This window comes from Parus major, chromosome 1A (assembly GCF_001522545.3).
Source record: "Parus major isolate Abel chromosome 1A, Parus_major1.1, whole genome shotgun sequence".
In the NCBI taxonomy this organism is placed as follows: domain Eukaryota; kingdom Metazoa; phylum Chordata; class Aves; order Passeriformes; family Paridae; genus Parus; species Parus major.
In genome coordinates this window covers 28,355,610-28,372,013 of record NC_031773.1, presented here as the reverse complement: position 1 = coordinate 28,372,013, position 16,404 = coordinate 28,355,610, and the positions used below count along the sequence as shown (strand labels likewise).

General features: G+C 39.2%; 1 protein-coding gene across 3 annotated transcripts in view; it reads right to left on the bottom strand.

The window, feature by feature from the left end:
• Positions 1-794: 794 nt before the first annotated feature.
• The window catches only part of TMEM117 (transmembrane protein 117), a 189,941-nt gene continuing 174,331 nt past the window's right edge, over positions 795-16,404 (bottom strand). For all 3 annotated transcript variants that reach the window (XM_015628236.1, XM_015628237.1, XM_019006725.2), the window contains one exon: positions 795-14,785. In XM_015628236.1, coding sequence (XP_015483722.1) covers positions 14,148-14,785 — 638 coding nt within the window. In that variant the 3' untranslated portion in view covers positions 795-14,147. The remainder of the gene's footprint in view (positions 14,786-16,404) is intronic.

Sequence of the window (16,404 nt, the reverse complement as noted above, 5' to 3'; positions counted from 1 at the left end):
CAACTTCTAAAGTGCAGCTGATTCAGAAGAAAGGCTCTGTTTTGTCTGAAATCAGTTAAAAGCTCGAAATCAATGACACCATACATCAACACAGGCAAAGAGAGAATATAATGTTCCCTACTGTACTTTTTGAAGCTTACTTCTGTTAAGCGTAAACTGTACTGTTCTCCTGGAAATGAAATTTAAAGATCATTTTGTCAAAGGCATCACAAAGTGCAAAGAAATAACATTTGCACAACTCATTTTTAGCTGGTCTAACTTCAAGGCAGAAATCAGAGTTAAGAAAGGAAAATAAACCATGACATAAAAGCAATGCTTCCTCCTTTCCTGGATGATTGCATGCTCAGATTGCACTTCAGATTCCCAGGGGATGTACAGATTGAGATGAAATATTGGTTTGGTGTAATGGCAGCATGGAGATCATAGCTATAAGCTATTTCTGTAAATCATAAATCAGTGTCTGAGCACCAAACCATGGGAGTCTAGCATTAAATTCATACATTATCACTAATTATAATTTTTTGACTTGACAATGCATCATCACTCATGCAAGTAGCTGTAAGCTATTTTTTTCACCCATAACCACACAACTTGTGCACAAGACAAGACTCCTGAAAACTGTCAAACATAAATAAGAAAAAGGATATTTTTGTTATTGTAATTCTGTACCCAGTTGAGAAACTGTTTCTTCTCACTACAGCCCAGGGCATTGAACAGTTCTTTTCCCAAAGAGTTTATCTTTCAACGAGGCAAGGCAAGCAGAGACTCTGAAAATGAGACACAACAGCCAAGAATTGAGACTGAGTGACAGTTTGCAGTCAGCAACGTTAATTCAATTTATTTTCTTAAAAGAAGAAACACCTGAAAACACTGTAAGTGAAGATGGAGTACAGAGGCTGTGAAAGAGAATCTTGACAGCCTTGTAACAAGTGACACACATTAACATGGAGGAGGAAATACTTAAACTTCATTGTGCTGCTTTGACTTATTTCTTAAACTGTTGGCCATCTTGATCAGTTAATTTTCAACATTTCTCAGCATGTGCCCTCATCCTCAGCCTGCAGCTGAGAACATTGCCTCTGGAAATGGGTTCTGCAGAGCATGTGCCAGTGCTTTCTCTCTCAACTCACAACTCATCAGTTGCTCACAGATGTCACTTGGCATCAGCTGCAGACATGATCCTCACTGCAGTCCTCACTGAAGCTGTCTTTAAACCTGCTCCCCTGGATGAAGGTGCCATTTTGATCTCCTATGCTGCATCCATTTTCCTTCTTTCCCACATCTATCTCCACCAAAGCATGGCACACCTATTCTGTGCAGGTCTGTCTCAAATCACTCTTACAGTGTTTTAGGGTGGGTTTTTTTTGAAGGAATATGTCTTTCCATTAACGTTATGATCAGGCTGCAGCAGCCCCAGCTAGCTGGAATCACTCTGATATGACAAAGAGGAGCTCAGGAGACAAAATGGGCTGAGCTTCATCTCAGTCCCTTGCCTTTAACTAGCCATGTTCACCAAAAAAGTTTACATTACAGTAAAATCTTGCTAATCATAATCCATTGGTGAGTGAGAGCAATACTGCCAGCAGATGATGTGAGCCAGCTGTGTGCAGCCTGCATGGTGACACCCATGGGCACTGTGGGCTGTGGAGGGGATTTCTGGGTGTGTTCTCACTGATAGAGAGTCACACAGTGGGGCTGCAGCACATCACCTTGCAACCCAACCTTAGGACTCCAGCAACACCAGCTTCCACTCTTCCCTAACAAGGACAGTGAGAGTAACAAACCTGCTGCTGTCTGAGACTGAGGAGCATTTGGCTGGCTCCAGCAGAGATGGCCAACTGGTTCTGAATCTCACAAGTACCCTGGTGGACTATGTCATGAAGATGGAGCTCCAGGGAAGAGGCTTCCTGAGGAACCTTCAGTGGCTTGAGGAGGGTAATCCTGAGCTGGATGATGACAAGAGTATGGCTTGCACCAACCAGGCTGTCTACATCTCCAAAGCTAGGAATTTCCACAGTGAAACACTGGAATGAGGCACTGGCTAAATGAACAGCATCTTTGTACTGGATCAGGAGATGTGAGGTCAGAATTTTTCCAGTGTGGATGAAGTCTTCCTTTTCCAGTGTCCATGTGCTCTGTTTTTGTCCCATTCTTCTTTCTACATACATCATATGGCAAACCAGGGCTTTGCAATGATCATTTGTGTTGTACAGAAAGCAGTATTTGAGAGTGTAAGTAGTTCCTTATGAGCCCTATCTGTGACATGAACATTTGTTGCACAGAAATCTGTAACAACCTTTCCAGCAGCAGGTAGGAAACTTTCAGTCACAAGCAGATCACTGAAACATTCTTTGGTCATCTAAAATGCCTTCCTTTGGTGTTCTTGACCAACATCTCAGTAAGTATCCACCAGGTATATGAGCTTTGCTTTGTTTGCAACTATAGCAAAGACATTATTAGAGTTACTTCAGTGTCTGTACTGAGACAAGAAAAGCATGAGACAAACACTGAAAACACTTGTAAAAGTGTGATAATTCCACTGAATTGCAATATCACAAAATGATTTAGGTTGGTTGCAGGTCTTCTGGTCCAACTCCCCTGCTCAAGCGGGGGTATGTAAAGCCTGTTGCCCAGGACCATATCCAGATGGCTTTTAAATCTCTCAGAGGAAAGAGACTCTACAGCCTTCCTGAGCAACCTGTTACACAAAGAAAAACTGTTTCCTGATATTCAGAGTGAACCTCCTGTGTTTCAATTTGTTCTTACTGTCTCTTGTCTTGCCATTGAAAAGAGCCTAATTCTATCATCTTCTCACTTTCCCTTCAGATGCTATACAACCCAGCATGCACACGCATAAATGCAGAGCTAACTATGAAAATGTACGTGTCTAATAAAAAGAGTGAAGTCAGTGGATGTAACAATCAGTGGGGTATAAGACAGTGGATTATTCCAGGAGATGCTAAAGCAAATAGAAACCTCCTAGAAAGTGTACTCTGCTTTCTCAGCTTCTCTTTTTTAGGGTGTGAGAGACTGAAATGTGATAGTTAATGGCTCAAACAGTCAGACATTTGCAAACGCAGGGGTGCTTTGCTGTCAATGTGCAAGGTAATAGCCCATGTGTAGAGGGGGTGAGCACCAGAGGATGACCATGACAAATCACATTTTGTCTAACAAAATACTGGGTTTTGAGCCAGATAAGGGAAGAGACCAATAAGAAGCAGATCCTGCCAGGTGGAACAGTGTTTTTTATCATGTCCTCCCTTACACAAATGGCTCAGGCATGAAAAGTTCCCTCTGGAGAAGTACTGGGACATTTACACATAGGCCTGAAGGTATTCACCCCTTTTGAGGGGGCTTAACTGGCTAACAACACTGATGTGAGGGTAGCTGCCGTGTCTTAGAAGGTGTCATAAACCATCAAAGACCCCTGAAGCACCCACAGACTCATTCCTTGGGGCCTTCCAGCAGAGGCCTGTCATGATCCACAGTGGTGCATCAGAGAGGGTAAAACTCACCCCCCACAGGGGAGGTACATGGGCATTCCCACCTACACTTGAACATGTATCAACCCACTGAACTTTGTGTTTCATAGCCTTTCTCCTATCCCCAAACTCTATTGGATCAAGACTGTGACCACTGTTTTGACCAAGGGACATCTAAGTTTTAACAATCAAGTCTCATCACTAGATGCATGAGGGATAATATCTTTCTACTCTTATCCTTTCTTTCTCTTTCTTTCTTTTCTTTTTCTATCTTTGTCTCTTTCTTCTTCTAACTTCTCAAAATATTGTAAGCCAGATTTAAAAAAGCTCCAGTCAATTCCTTGTTGTGTGAGTAAGGTTAAAGTTGGTTAAGTTTAAGTTTGCTGAGTTAAAGTTTGTGAAGTGCCTTACATAGTCTGGATGCTGTTTTAAAATTTGCCATTATTCTACCTTAATAGTCTAAAGTTTGCAAGCAAAAGTCTGTTATTGAGCCCCCTGAGAATTTGGTGTTTTTTCCCACATATCACCCAGAGTGAATCAAAGTACCTTTCCCTGAACCTGTTGAGGAATAACATAGGGTCTGTTGGGAATCCTGAAATTTAGTCTAAGGTCATAGGTGGTTGCTACCCTAGACTACCTTAGTACTGCGGTTAGACTGTGCCAATATGTGTAAACTGTGCCTTTGAGCTAAAAACTGCAGTGGTCAGACTTAATATCTTCTCCAACTTGGAAACTCTACCTCATTCAAAGGTCATTTACTCCTTACACATGCATTAGAGTCTTAGCCTTGATGTACTGCAGCATGCTGATGCTTCCTGTGGGCTAACAGATGTCACAGCTCTGACAGAAAAGATGGAGAAAGGCTGAGAGCTAGAATTTTATTTTTTTTTCATTATAAGAACAGGTACCTGTAAAACACCTCAGTTCACAATCTTTTCAGCTGAAGTTTAAATCTGTATTTTGCCACCTACATATATATATTCATGTTCTAAAAAGGGTTGAGCACCCACATCCATCAAGACATGCCAATGCAGTACACTTTTATAACAGATTTTTACTACTGTAACTCAGTCCTTTTCCTCCATTTCCAGCATTGATTACATCTTAACTTGCCTGTAGAAGTGCTCTAAAAAGTCCAAGAAAGCCATTTTAAAACATTAAAGAAGTTATGGATCTGACCCTTCCTACCCCGCATACTCTGTGCCTCTCACTGCTGTTTGAACAGATTGCTGCTTTAGACACTCAGCTGCTGATATGCTCTTGGTAGCCTGTTACTGTCTGGTGTTTGATCCTCCTACACGCCCTACTTGTGTCACATCTGATGTCTCTCTAAGAAGGGATATGCTTGGATCCAGGTGCCCGCTGACATATTACTTTTTAACCCCGGTGAGCCATGACTCTGCACAAGAAACTCAGTTTGGTCTGTCTGTGAGATTAAGACTGCTCAAGCAACTGACTCCTGTAACTCATGGAATATGACTGGTATCATCTCTAGGCTAATTAGATCCAGAAAATGAAAAGATGAGTTTCATTACTGCCAGGGATAACCATCCTCATCAGCAAGAGAAACCTCTCAGTTAGGGAAAACCTGAAGTGGGGGCTCACAACAGGTTGAAACAACTTCTGGGCAGGTTGAAACTCTTCAAGCACTGCTCTGCAGCATCAGTGACACCCCAGGAAATCCCTCATAGAAAGGCTGCCCCTCAAGTCACTCCTACCAGCATCCTGTTTGCACTTTCCCCATGGCTGCAGATATCATCTCCCTTGCTGGGATATACAAGGTGCAACGCTTTTTGAATTAGGAAACAATGCTTTTTGAATTAGGAAACATATTCAATTATTGAATTGAATTGATTTTTCCAGGGTGACTGTAGTTCCCAGTGCTGCTGGAAACCAAGCCTGTGGTATCCTGGGGTGTCTCCCAGAAGGTGACTCCTGGGAGCACCCTCCAACCCATGCAGGCTCAGAAGCTTTCTACAGTGCAATCAGTTCTGTTACATGGTTTCAGAGGGTTTGTGAGGAGATGTTTCTCTGTAATGGGGCTCGCATCCCTCAGTCAAAGGGAGTCAGGGCACTTTTGTATCTAGGGTGAATTCAGGGACTTTGCTTAAGGCCACCATCCTCTTGAGTCCAATGGGCTGTGTAGGAAGTTAATCATTGATTAGACAGCAGGCACAATTAAAAGAAGTGATGCAAAACAAGTCAGAGAAAGTGTGATCAAAGCTGTACATAGAATGCAATCACTCTCTGCAAATCCTTTATCCCCACAGGACCTACCTAAGCTCTGCACACAAAACTGACTTCTCAGGCCACACCTGCAGCAAGGACTGAGAAATCTGATATTTTTCTGTAAATCCCCAGACTGTGCTGGGGGTACAAACACACCACATATACCAGTCCCAACTGCAGATCATTCTGGGAGGGGAACACTGATTTCTTTCAAAATTAAATTATGAGTCTGCCATATGATGTAAACTCAGGTTTCTACAAATTTCAGAATAGTGAATGTGATGTTTTTATATTACAGTTATCTAAGAGGCTTCTGCATTTCAGTTTCATCCCTTTTAGACTGTTTTAGGCATTTTTTTTCTTCAGAGTTAGAACTCTGAAAATGTTACTGTGCTATCCAGTAGACCTCCCAAGCTGTGAGGAAAAAAAATATCCAGGCTTTGCTCTCAGCAAGAATATTCAGTTTATACTCCAAAATGTTTCAGTCAGCAGGACAAAATTCTAGCAGTCTCACATCCCTCCAATATCATTCAAAGTAAAGTTTTGGCTCAAGCAACTAGGAGGATAAAATCTTAAGTCTGGATGATAGAGCAGCCAGGAGATGCATGTGTTTAAAAGTGCTTTTCCCACCACCTGCCTTTCACCGTTCACTCCATCTGCACAGATTGACCTTGACTGGCAAAGCACTCCAGCCTTGCTGTGGGCAGGCAGAGATGTAGCACAGTACTTGCCACTTTCTGCTGCTCACGTGTGCTCTCACCGGGCAAACACTTCCCCTCATCTTGCCCCTAAAACCAGTACTTAGTACTCTGATACTGGCAGACTTTCACAAGTCAGAGGAGACTGTGTATCAGGACTCTAGGTGCAGAATCCCATTACAAATAGATTGTTGTTTTACAGATCTCCCTGTTTCATCATTCAAGAAAAAATTAATGCATTCACAGTGCACATGACAGGAACATGTTAGCAGAATACTTTTTGTTGCTTGTCTTTTGAACTCCCAGCACTGCTCCTCAGTGATGATAGAGTTGAAGGAAAACACAATCCAGTATAAATTTTGAAGTTTCCATGACAAAAACACTGTCAGTCTTTGCTATTACTATGAAAAGGAATTTAACTACTTCCTTCTTGCAAAATATCATTTGCAAGGAAGCAATAGAATGTCACCATTTGAGGGGATAAAAGATTGACTTTGCAACTCCTTTGAATGTTACTTGCACTGTTGAAGTCTGTTTTCCAGATCACACTATCTGAAACCGGACTGACTTCTGAAGGAAACTCCCGAAGGCACTTGAGGAAGGAGTGAGGTATTTCCATTTCCAGTGGTGGTTACCCTGAGGCACTTTCATGGCATGAGACAATGGGGATCTGATGCTAACAAAACTGTCTTTTGATTTCAAAAACTTAATTTCTCCAGCTGAAATTTATGCAAGGGTAAAATATGCCTATTCCTGTTCCTGGGATATTTCATGCCATATCCATGTATATGCGAATCACATGGAGCAAAGAAAACATTTGACAGCAACAAGCTAGAAAGAATAAAGTCCTAATAAAATAGGCAAGCAGGGGGATACCTCACATGTATGACATAGAGCAAATGCTTTCATGGCTTAGCCTTTTAATTTTCCTCTCTACTTTTTCATTTTTCTTTTGCATTGCAAAGTCTTCAAGCAGCTCCTTTCCAATCTCAGTAGTTATATTTGTCTGAGAGACTTACATGTGGCAGTGGTGTCATTACAAGTGCAATATTGAGTGGGTAGTTTTAGTAAAATACAGTTTCCAGTGACCACAGAAAATGGGGCAGAGATCTCTAGGAAAGGTCTTGTAAACTTCCTGGTTAATTTCTCCAAAAAATTAGTGGATATTTCTGTGATGTAAAGCTGGGGCCTTTAGAACACAAGGAGGGACATTTGGGCTATCTGTATTTATTCCTCTTTGAAATGCACTTTGAAAGGCACTGAAGTACATCCAAATGAAGCAGACACCTTTGAATTCTAGTCAGACCAGTAGTACACTGCGTCTTTGTGACACCCCTCAGAGCAACAGGGCTGCACTGTTCAGCAGCAGTGATCTAAAACAGCCACACAGCTCACATAGGTCTGAGCTTCTGTCTTTGAATGGTCCTACATGACTTACAAGAATCTGTCGGTACAGACTGGCTGCTAACTAAGAACCAGTCACTGTGCTCTCTTGGGTGACAGAGGTATCAGCTGGTCTTGAAAACTTAAAAAAAACCCACTCAATTTTTTAAGCACAACAACACACATTTCCATGGAGGTTTCATTAAACACTATTCACTAGACCTACCTGTAGCTGACAGGTTCAACAAATAATTATATTAGCCGTTGTAGGCAGAATTGCTAATAAAATGGAGCAGGAGGTTACTGCCAACTTCTGTTGCATCTGCTTTAACTGTTTTTTATATAAATAACAAACTCTTTAGACCTTCGAATCAATATTTCTTTTATTTTTCATTTGAATGAATGATGTCTGAAGTCTCTCCAGGACTGCATAGGAAAGAATTTGATTGCTGTCCCCTTTGGGATTATTTTTGAGGAGAAGCTTTGCTGTGGATCAGTAGGTCAAAATTGATGGAAAGGGTGAAAGGGGAGTAAGAAGGTGGCATAGATGAAGCAAAAATGGCTAGATTGTCTACTCATCATTTAACTTTAACCTTGCAAAGATTTTGGAAGACATTCTGTTTTTTTCTAGCTTCATGAAGCAAAAATAGAAATTTCTCCAGTAACCATGGAAACATGGAAACAATGATTACTGGAAATGATCTCTACTTGTGCATTGAAATGATCTCTACTTGTACATTGGATGACACTAAAGTTAAGCCACACATGCATCTTCCGCACTGCTGCCCCAGCTGACAGGGAATGAACCTCGCAAGAGTCCTCAAACATCTGGAGCAGCTGGAGCCACTGCAGTTTTGGAATATTCGAATTCCAGGCGTTGTTGGCTCAAGCTATACCTGCTTTCAGCAAGTGATTCTGTGAACAATTACATACTGAAATTCTAACCATGTCTGAGTATGTGTTTTGTTGACCAAAAGACCTAGGAGCCACCAGCACATCAACTGCCTTTATGTGCCCTCAGAGATCTCAAAGGAAAGGTCAGCAAGGCATGCAGTGTCTCAGAGCAGTCACCATCAATGTTTATCCCTGTTTACAGGGAGGGGGAGAGAGATACAGATGGTAGCAAATCAATAACATCAATTATGGGCCTTTGGAGGGTAACTCGCCATTTAGGTCACTAACAATAGATGTTTATTAGAAGTAAAAACTGAAGAATTAAATGGAATGGACTTTTGGGGGGAAAAATTAGAGAAAAATTAAAAGAAGGAATTTGATATGAAGAGAAGTGTTGCAGATGCCACAAACAGCATGAGAGTGGGGTCTATAACCTGCCTGCAGGAATCAGATAAGCTTCTCTTCTGCACACCCCAATTCCCTACACATTAAAGGAAAAGCAGGAGATTAGAAGTATCTCTGTGACTGTGTTGATATAAGATATATTTCTGAAAGGATTTGATTTTTACTCCTCACTCCTCTTATCAAAGCAGCTGGGTTCATGCTTTTCCCTTTCTCCAAGAAGGAGTTTGCAGTGGAGAGTACCAGCCCCATGGAGCATCTCCCTTACAACTTCTTTCCCACTTCCTTTTCAGGAAACTACTTCATTCCCCCAAACAGTGAAAAGCTGCTGACATCCCCCATGCAGAAGAATTGTTAGGAGGGAATTACAATGGTGTTAAAAAGCCCAGGAGAGCTGCTCACCCATAAGTCATCTGGAGGCTGGGATCTCTTTGTAAGCATTTGGAAACTGGGACTTGTTGCTTCTGTTTGAATATCTGAAGAGGATGGAAAAGATTTCTAGTGATTTCCTGTCTCTCCATTTGTCCCTTTGTGTTCCTGTGAAACAGGACTCCTGTTTATATTGATTTGCTTCTGAAATGGTCACATAAGTGACATTCTTCACCTCAAGGCCATAAACTGACATACCAGACCCTTTTGCCTGCCCTTGGTTGTCCTTCTTGGAGTTATATATTAGGCATTGCAATAACATGCCACAGCACACTCAGGTAGCCCAGATTCCCCATAGGACAGTTTTGAGTGCACAGGGAAAGGAACAACTCCTTTGTCATTCGCAATAGAACGGACAGGCAGGACAGAGAGCGCAGGGCAGCACAGCTGCTCTGTCTGGTGCTGGCAGTGGCACCTCTCTTGATAAAGCTACTGCAACTCTTTGTTAGTAAGTGCAGTTTGGATCTTTGCATGTCACTATCCACAATCCCAGACACAGGACCACTCAAACATCTGATAAAAGTGTTTTGACTCCATCCTCTGGCAAGAAGCAAGAAGTAAATTACCTTCATATTCTTACAGTGTTGTCCAATTTTTATGGTTCTCGCAATCTACTCAAAGTTTAAGTTGGTTACTTTCAAAATGCACCCTAAAAAAGTTGAAACACTCTGCTTGCAGGATGTAACTACTTCAAATTTACAGTCTGAGATAAAAAGTCCTCTCCCACTGAGACCCTTCTAGAAGGTTATTAAAATTAGAGCCAGTGCATTAAGAATCTGTTACATCTTTTACTAGTGAGTCATAACCTGTTCACTTGTGGGAAAATGAGCTTGCCACTCAATCACGAGCTGACTTGCTGCCTTCCCAGTCTTTGTCAGGTGTCTCCTCTTTGCTTCCAGGTGGTTGTCATGATGGATGCTGTTCAATGCAGGAAAAGCAATAATTTAACACATACTGTAATGCAGTGCACTAGCCCAAAGTATGATGATAGTAGCTGGAAAAAAACATTTTAAAATAGAGAAAAAAATTCTGCATAAATTAGACAAAGAATTAACTTGGGGATGCAGACAGTGCAATTAAATGCTCTTTCTTTGGTCTTATATTTTCTCCACAAAATAAGTAGAGGCTGAGGAGATGAAACAACCTGGAGTAAGTAACTGATGGAGCAATGTAGCATAAAAAGGGCAGTAGTAAATTGCCTTGAGAAACCCAGCAGTTTTTCCAACAAAATCAACTAATCCCTGGGCTCCTAATGTACATACACATATACATTTTATAGATGTGTTTTTTTAATCTATACACTTCCATAAGCATGAATATTATATTAAGGTTCTTTCTACAAAAATTCTTACCTTCTATTTGCTTCATGTCATTTCCATTTCAGTAAAGGTAATTGTTGAGAATGCTAAGGCAATTTATGGGCACCTATGGGCTCATAAATCATATGTGCTTATACTAGAGATGTATCTTCTGTATATATACTGTATTAGGTGGTTTCTATCATCCATCACTGTACAATGCATCTATGGTAAAAAAAAATAAAAAAAATGTCTTGTACCAAATCTGATCTTTGACAAAGCAGACACCAGCCAGCCCTGTAGTGATGGCAGCTGCTAGATGGCTCATTATGGAGGGCAGAATGGAGATGTGTAGTTTGTGAAAAAACTGACACTTCCTCAAGTTTCTCCCCTCCTATGGATTTTTCAATGTCCTCAGGAAAAGAAATGGAAGCCTAAAAATTTTATCCAATAGTTATGCTTTCAGGAGAAGGTGAAATTTCTATATTAAGGTCCCAGCTATGGATACTAGATTAGAAAGCAGTTCAGACTGTTTTGAGTTAGCAAAGCATTTCAGATTGTTAAAAGTGAACAATAATTGACAGCAATGAATGTGCTTGGAGGAGGAATATTTCCATTTTGGGAAGAAGACTCAGAATGACACTGCATTAGCAGCTCAGCTCAGGATAAAGTTATGATTGTGCTTGCTTACTCTCCTCCAGCTCAGGGAGGCTGCTATTGCTCTTTCTATCAGGACCAAACAAGAGCTGCACTGATGTAAACCCCTGAAATGCACAAACAGTGGGCACTGGGTCCTCAGCACTCCACAAACCTGCTCCTGCTGGGTTGCACTACTCAGTCATGCAGGAAGTAAATAACTGAGCTAGAATCATCTTTAGGGTGTTTGGCTCCCAAGTCTCTGCCTGTTTCAGATGGTGCCACCTGACTCAGGCTTCCCAAACCCATCACTGAAAATGGAGAATGAAAATACTCCTCTCTTCTTCTATCTATGTCTGATTACAAATGAGACTCCTACATGACTGAGAAGTCCTTTCTCCATTAATTAACTAGATTACTTGACCATGGTGATTGGTTACACTGAATCTTTAAACTTCTTACAAATTCATAATATAAGCATTCTCTATGCTTGACCATTAATTTAAATACTCATGCAAAGTCTAGGATTACTCGATGCTTTTCTCTTCTTCATGAAGGCATATAATGACCTTAAAAGCATTAACTCAATATGAGGTCAAGGAATTATTTTAGCTGTGAAATCAGTTGCTTAATAACAGTTTCTTCAGAGTCAAGTAATCATGCAGGCTGTAAGGCTCAAGTAATTATTTCATTTTTCTGCCTACATATTAATGTATTTAACTACTATTCTGCACAAATAGAGAAATGAGTTAACAAGAGATTTTCAGTACTTGGGTTTACAGTGTCCAAAACAGACAGAGAAGCATGTATCTGCAAAATTAAACTGATATTTCTGTAACTACTTAAGAAATCAAATGCTGTTTGAATGTCAAACATCAGTATATCACCTCTTATATAGCGGATTACAAGCAGGATCTCACACTGTTTTATCATTACTTATTAATGTCTTGTCTTTCATTATATCATAAGTCAATTAAACAAGTTTATAGCTGCAGTAGACAAAAGCGAATAGATTTGGGTTTAGGCATAATTTTTAATGGATAAAAAATTAGTATGATTATAATTTTTTTCCTGATAAAATATTAAATATTTCATAAACAAAGTATTTGATTTTGACATCACTGTGATGCTGTCTCTCTTTTTTAGTGTCAGAAATATCTATCAATTGAAATACGGCATGGGCAAACTGTTTTAAAAAATTGCAAAACTAACAGAGTGTGTTCCTGTCTCATAATAAACAATTGTTGAATGATGTTTATTAAAATTGGCTCTCAAGTGACAGTAAATAAATGCATAGTTCTATTATGCATGCTAAATTCAGCATTCTGAAAACTTAAAAGCAAATAGATCAAAACCAACAGAGATAAAAAAGTCACAAAGACAAAATACAGCAACACCAGAAAGTGACAGGGAAATAATTCAGTCTTAAAAATGACTTATAATTTGGTAACTTGTAACAACAATTTTATAGAACTAAATTAGAGGTAAATCAGAGTCTTTCAGATGTTTTAGATATGCAATTTCTCTAGTGCATATAGTTTGATCATGCAGCAGAGAAATTCACATTATGAAGTCCCCTTCAAAAGGCAAAAATCCCAGTTTCCCTTTATTTCTGATTCCAAGTTATGAATACTCTTGGAAAACAAATGAAGGACAAAAAAAAGAAAAAGAGTAAAAAAGGTTCAATAAACTTCAACTATTAATATATTTTAATTAAAAACCTTCAACGTTTCTTCAGTATTTGGCGAAATTAGACTATATGTTCGTATGTATGTATGTTTCACATATACCCAGACCATATCTGTACTGAATTGAAAAAATATTGGATTTAATGGGCTTTGTGTCCTTTACTGTAATCACTCCATTGGCTCTTTGATGTTGCATAGGCTTGGTGTGATGACAAAAAGAGTTGCTTCAACTGTGTATTTTCACCTCTGTTTCTGAAAGGTGAAGGGCAAAACTTTAAATCAAGGAGCAGTTTATCTTTAATTAAGAAAAACATAATTAGGCATTATCACATAATTGCTATTACTGATGGAGAAACTCATATTTTCTCAACTAGTGACCCATGCAGTATTATGTCTCTGCTGTTTACTGCATAATAAATCTGTATTTGTGTCTGGCAGCTAGCCAGAAAAATTAAAAGGTAATCAACATGCTTCTCTGCAGTCTGGTCATCAGAATCTGGGACTTCACAGATGAGTAAATAACAAAGTCAAGTTGTGAAGTCCTAACAGAAAACCCTCTTTAGCAATAACTATATTTATCTCCTCTGTTAAGACATCAAATGATACTTGAAACAACCATATACAAAAAGCTTTTCAAAACAGATGAGAAGAACTGTGCTATACACTTGGCATTGAGTTAAAAAACAGTTTAATGTCTCAAGGCACCACCACGGTAGAATTTTAAACCTGCAAGTAATCATCTAATACACTATTATACAGTTAAGGTAATGTATTAATAAATAACTTGTGCAATTTTGGGAAGCAATCTATAAAGGAATGTTAGATATACAATAGGCACATACTATAATACAAATAAAAAACAAAATTCCTAGAAAAAGCATGCTGAGCACCTCTTGGTATAGGTTGAGTTTCTTATTCTAAACACTATGTAAATCTTAACTTACAAAAGGTAAAACTGAAATCCTAGAGTAACTGCTTATTTAAACTGATTTTCCTGGGTATTTTCCTCTATGTCACAGGATTATTCTTAGGGACAGAGGACTCTGGTACCGGCTGTAAAGGGCTGTCTTGTTCATTCAGTTGTGCGTTCAAGTTTTCAGAAGTTAGGAGAGAAGAATTAAAAACTATTTCACTTAAGTCTGATTTTATGGATACCAGATGTGGTTCTTGAAAATTCAATGGTTCCTCTAACACCTGTGTATTTTCTCGTGTCATTCCCATATCTGAGGGTGACTTTCGTTTCATTCTTGTGTACGATTTGTCTAAATTCTCCATGCCTTGGTCAGTTTTCTGAAATCGCCCAAAGAACCAGATGAAGAAACCAAACAAAGCAAAAGCCAGCAAACTTGGAATAAAAGCCAGGCATTTGACATCAAGGCTGGAGCCTGTGAACCTGCTGTGCAAGAACATGTCCCCTTCGGCATAGGTCCGGTTTGTCAATGGGTTAGTGTTATTGGATCTCCACTCCCAAGATAACTTAGTTCTGTTAAGGTCTTTCAAGCTCTCTGAGTCCTTCACTGTGTAGATTTTCTGTCCAGGACCAATATATTGACCATATTCATGAGGTTTGTAAAATATTTGGTTCTTCCACATATTCAGATCCAAGATTAAAACGAGGAAGATAATTCCATAGTTAAACCATTTGCCTGTTTGGAAAAAGAAAGTTTTGTCATCTGATATATCCACTTTAGAAGCAGTACAAATTCCATTATATGTAAAAATACTCAGGGAAAAAGAGCTCTTTATTATTAATCTGTAAAGCAAAGTTGTAAATAAATTTCCACCACAGTCAGATTTATGCTGAATATCCCTTAGTATTTCACAATTAGGTCTGGACACATAACAATTTTGTAACACAATCACACCAGTATATCTATTCAATTGACATTACAGTTTGTAAGTGACCACTTGATTAGATCACTAGGTGATATGTTATAGATCAATAAATCTAAAAAAGCATTAATTCCATGGCTTTAAAAAAAATTCATATTGAAATTTTCCATGAAAAGGCTGTATTTGAAAGAACCATTTATATTCCAGAAATTACTGAAGTGACTAAGTTTTTTGAGGTTGGTAATTATGTGAATTTTAAGAGTACATACCTGTGGTTTTTGATAAACCAACCATGGAGTACGGATATATTCAGGTATGGGCAGTCAGACAAACTGTGATTTATAGAATCACAGTGAGATTCTTGAGAAATACTAAGGGTTGATTGTAGACTTCAGAGTCTAGTCAGCTTAGCTATTTTTTTATAATCTGTGTCTGTGAATACACATAACAAATCATACTATTTTTACAGTCAGAGCATATCTTACATTCTAGTTGGACATAGTTGAAATCTCACCTGTGTAGTGATGACTGCCACCACCCAAGAACCTGGCAAATCTACATGGTCAGCATTAAGTGAAAATACGTACATGGAGGAATGTTCCTGCTGGTGATGAATGATCTTGGTCTTTGCTGGAATCATATTAAAGTATGCTTCAAATGAAAAAGAAAATGTATCATAGGATCTATCAAATTACTTAGGCTAGTGACTTGCAAAAAATTAATGGATTCCAGTTCCTGAAAGTATGTGTGCTCAAACTGTATAACCAGAATTCTTAAGGAGGGTAAGGAGACTAGCTTCTTGTATTCAGGAGTTGTGTTTAATAGCTCCCTTCAGTTTAGATAAAATAGATTGAAAATGAACAAGAATATTTATTCTCTTCTGTTATTGTCACTGTCCAGAAAAAAAAAAAAACCCTGAACTTTAAAGACCTTGTAGGCAATCTATAATTCCTGAATAACTCCTCTATCAAAGTCAAGTTGGACAGGGCTTTGACCAAACTAGTGTAGAGGAAGGTATCACTGCTCACATCAGAAGGGCTGGAACAAAATGATCCTTAGGGTCCCTTCCAACTGAAACCATTCTATGATTTCTCCCTGGGATTTTGTCAATTTTACAACTGACATGTTAAAGAAAACTATCTTTTCAGACTATCATCACCACATTTAATATTTAAGTTTCTTAGCAGCAAGAGACTAAAAGTGATGCTGAAGTAGGAAATACTTTAACAATCAATACAATGTAACTTCATCTTTCCAGTGGATGTTTGCAGTGTATTTCATGTTTCTGTTTTTCCCATCACTTCTGTCTTTCACCAGAAAGACACAGGATTCACTGATCAATAGCTGCTCTCAAGCACAACATAATAGCTGACTTCTTGTGTTTTCCTCAGCTGGGCACTTAGATGACTCTTCTTTACCTTACCACCACTTC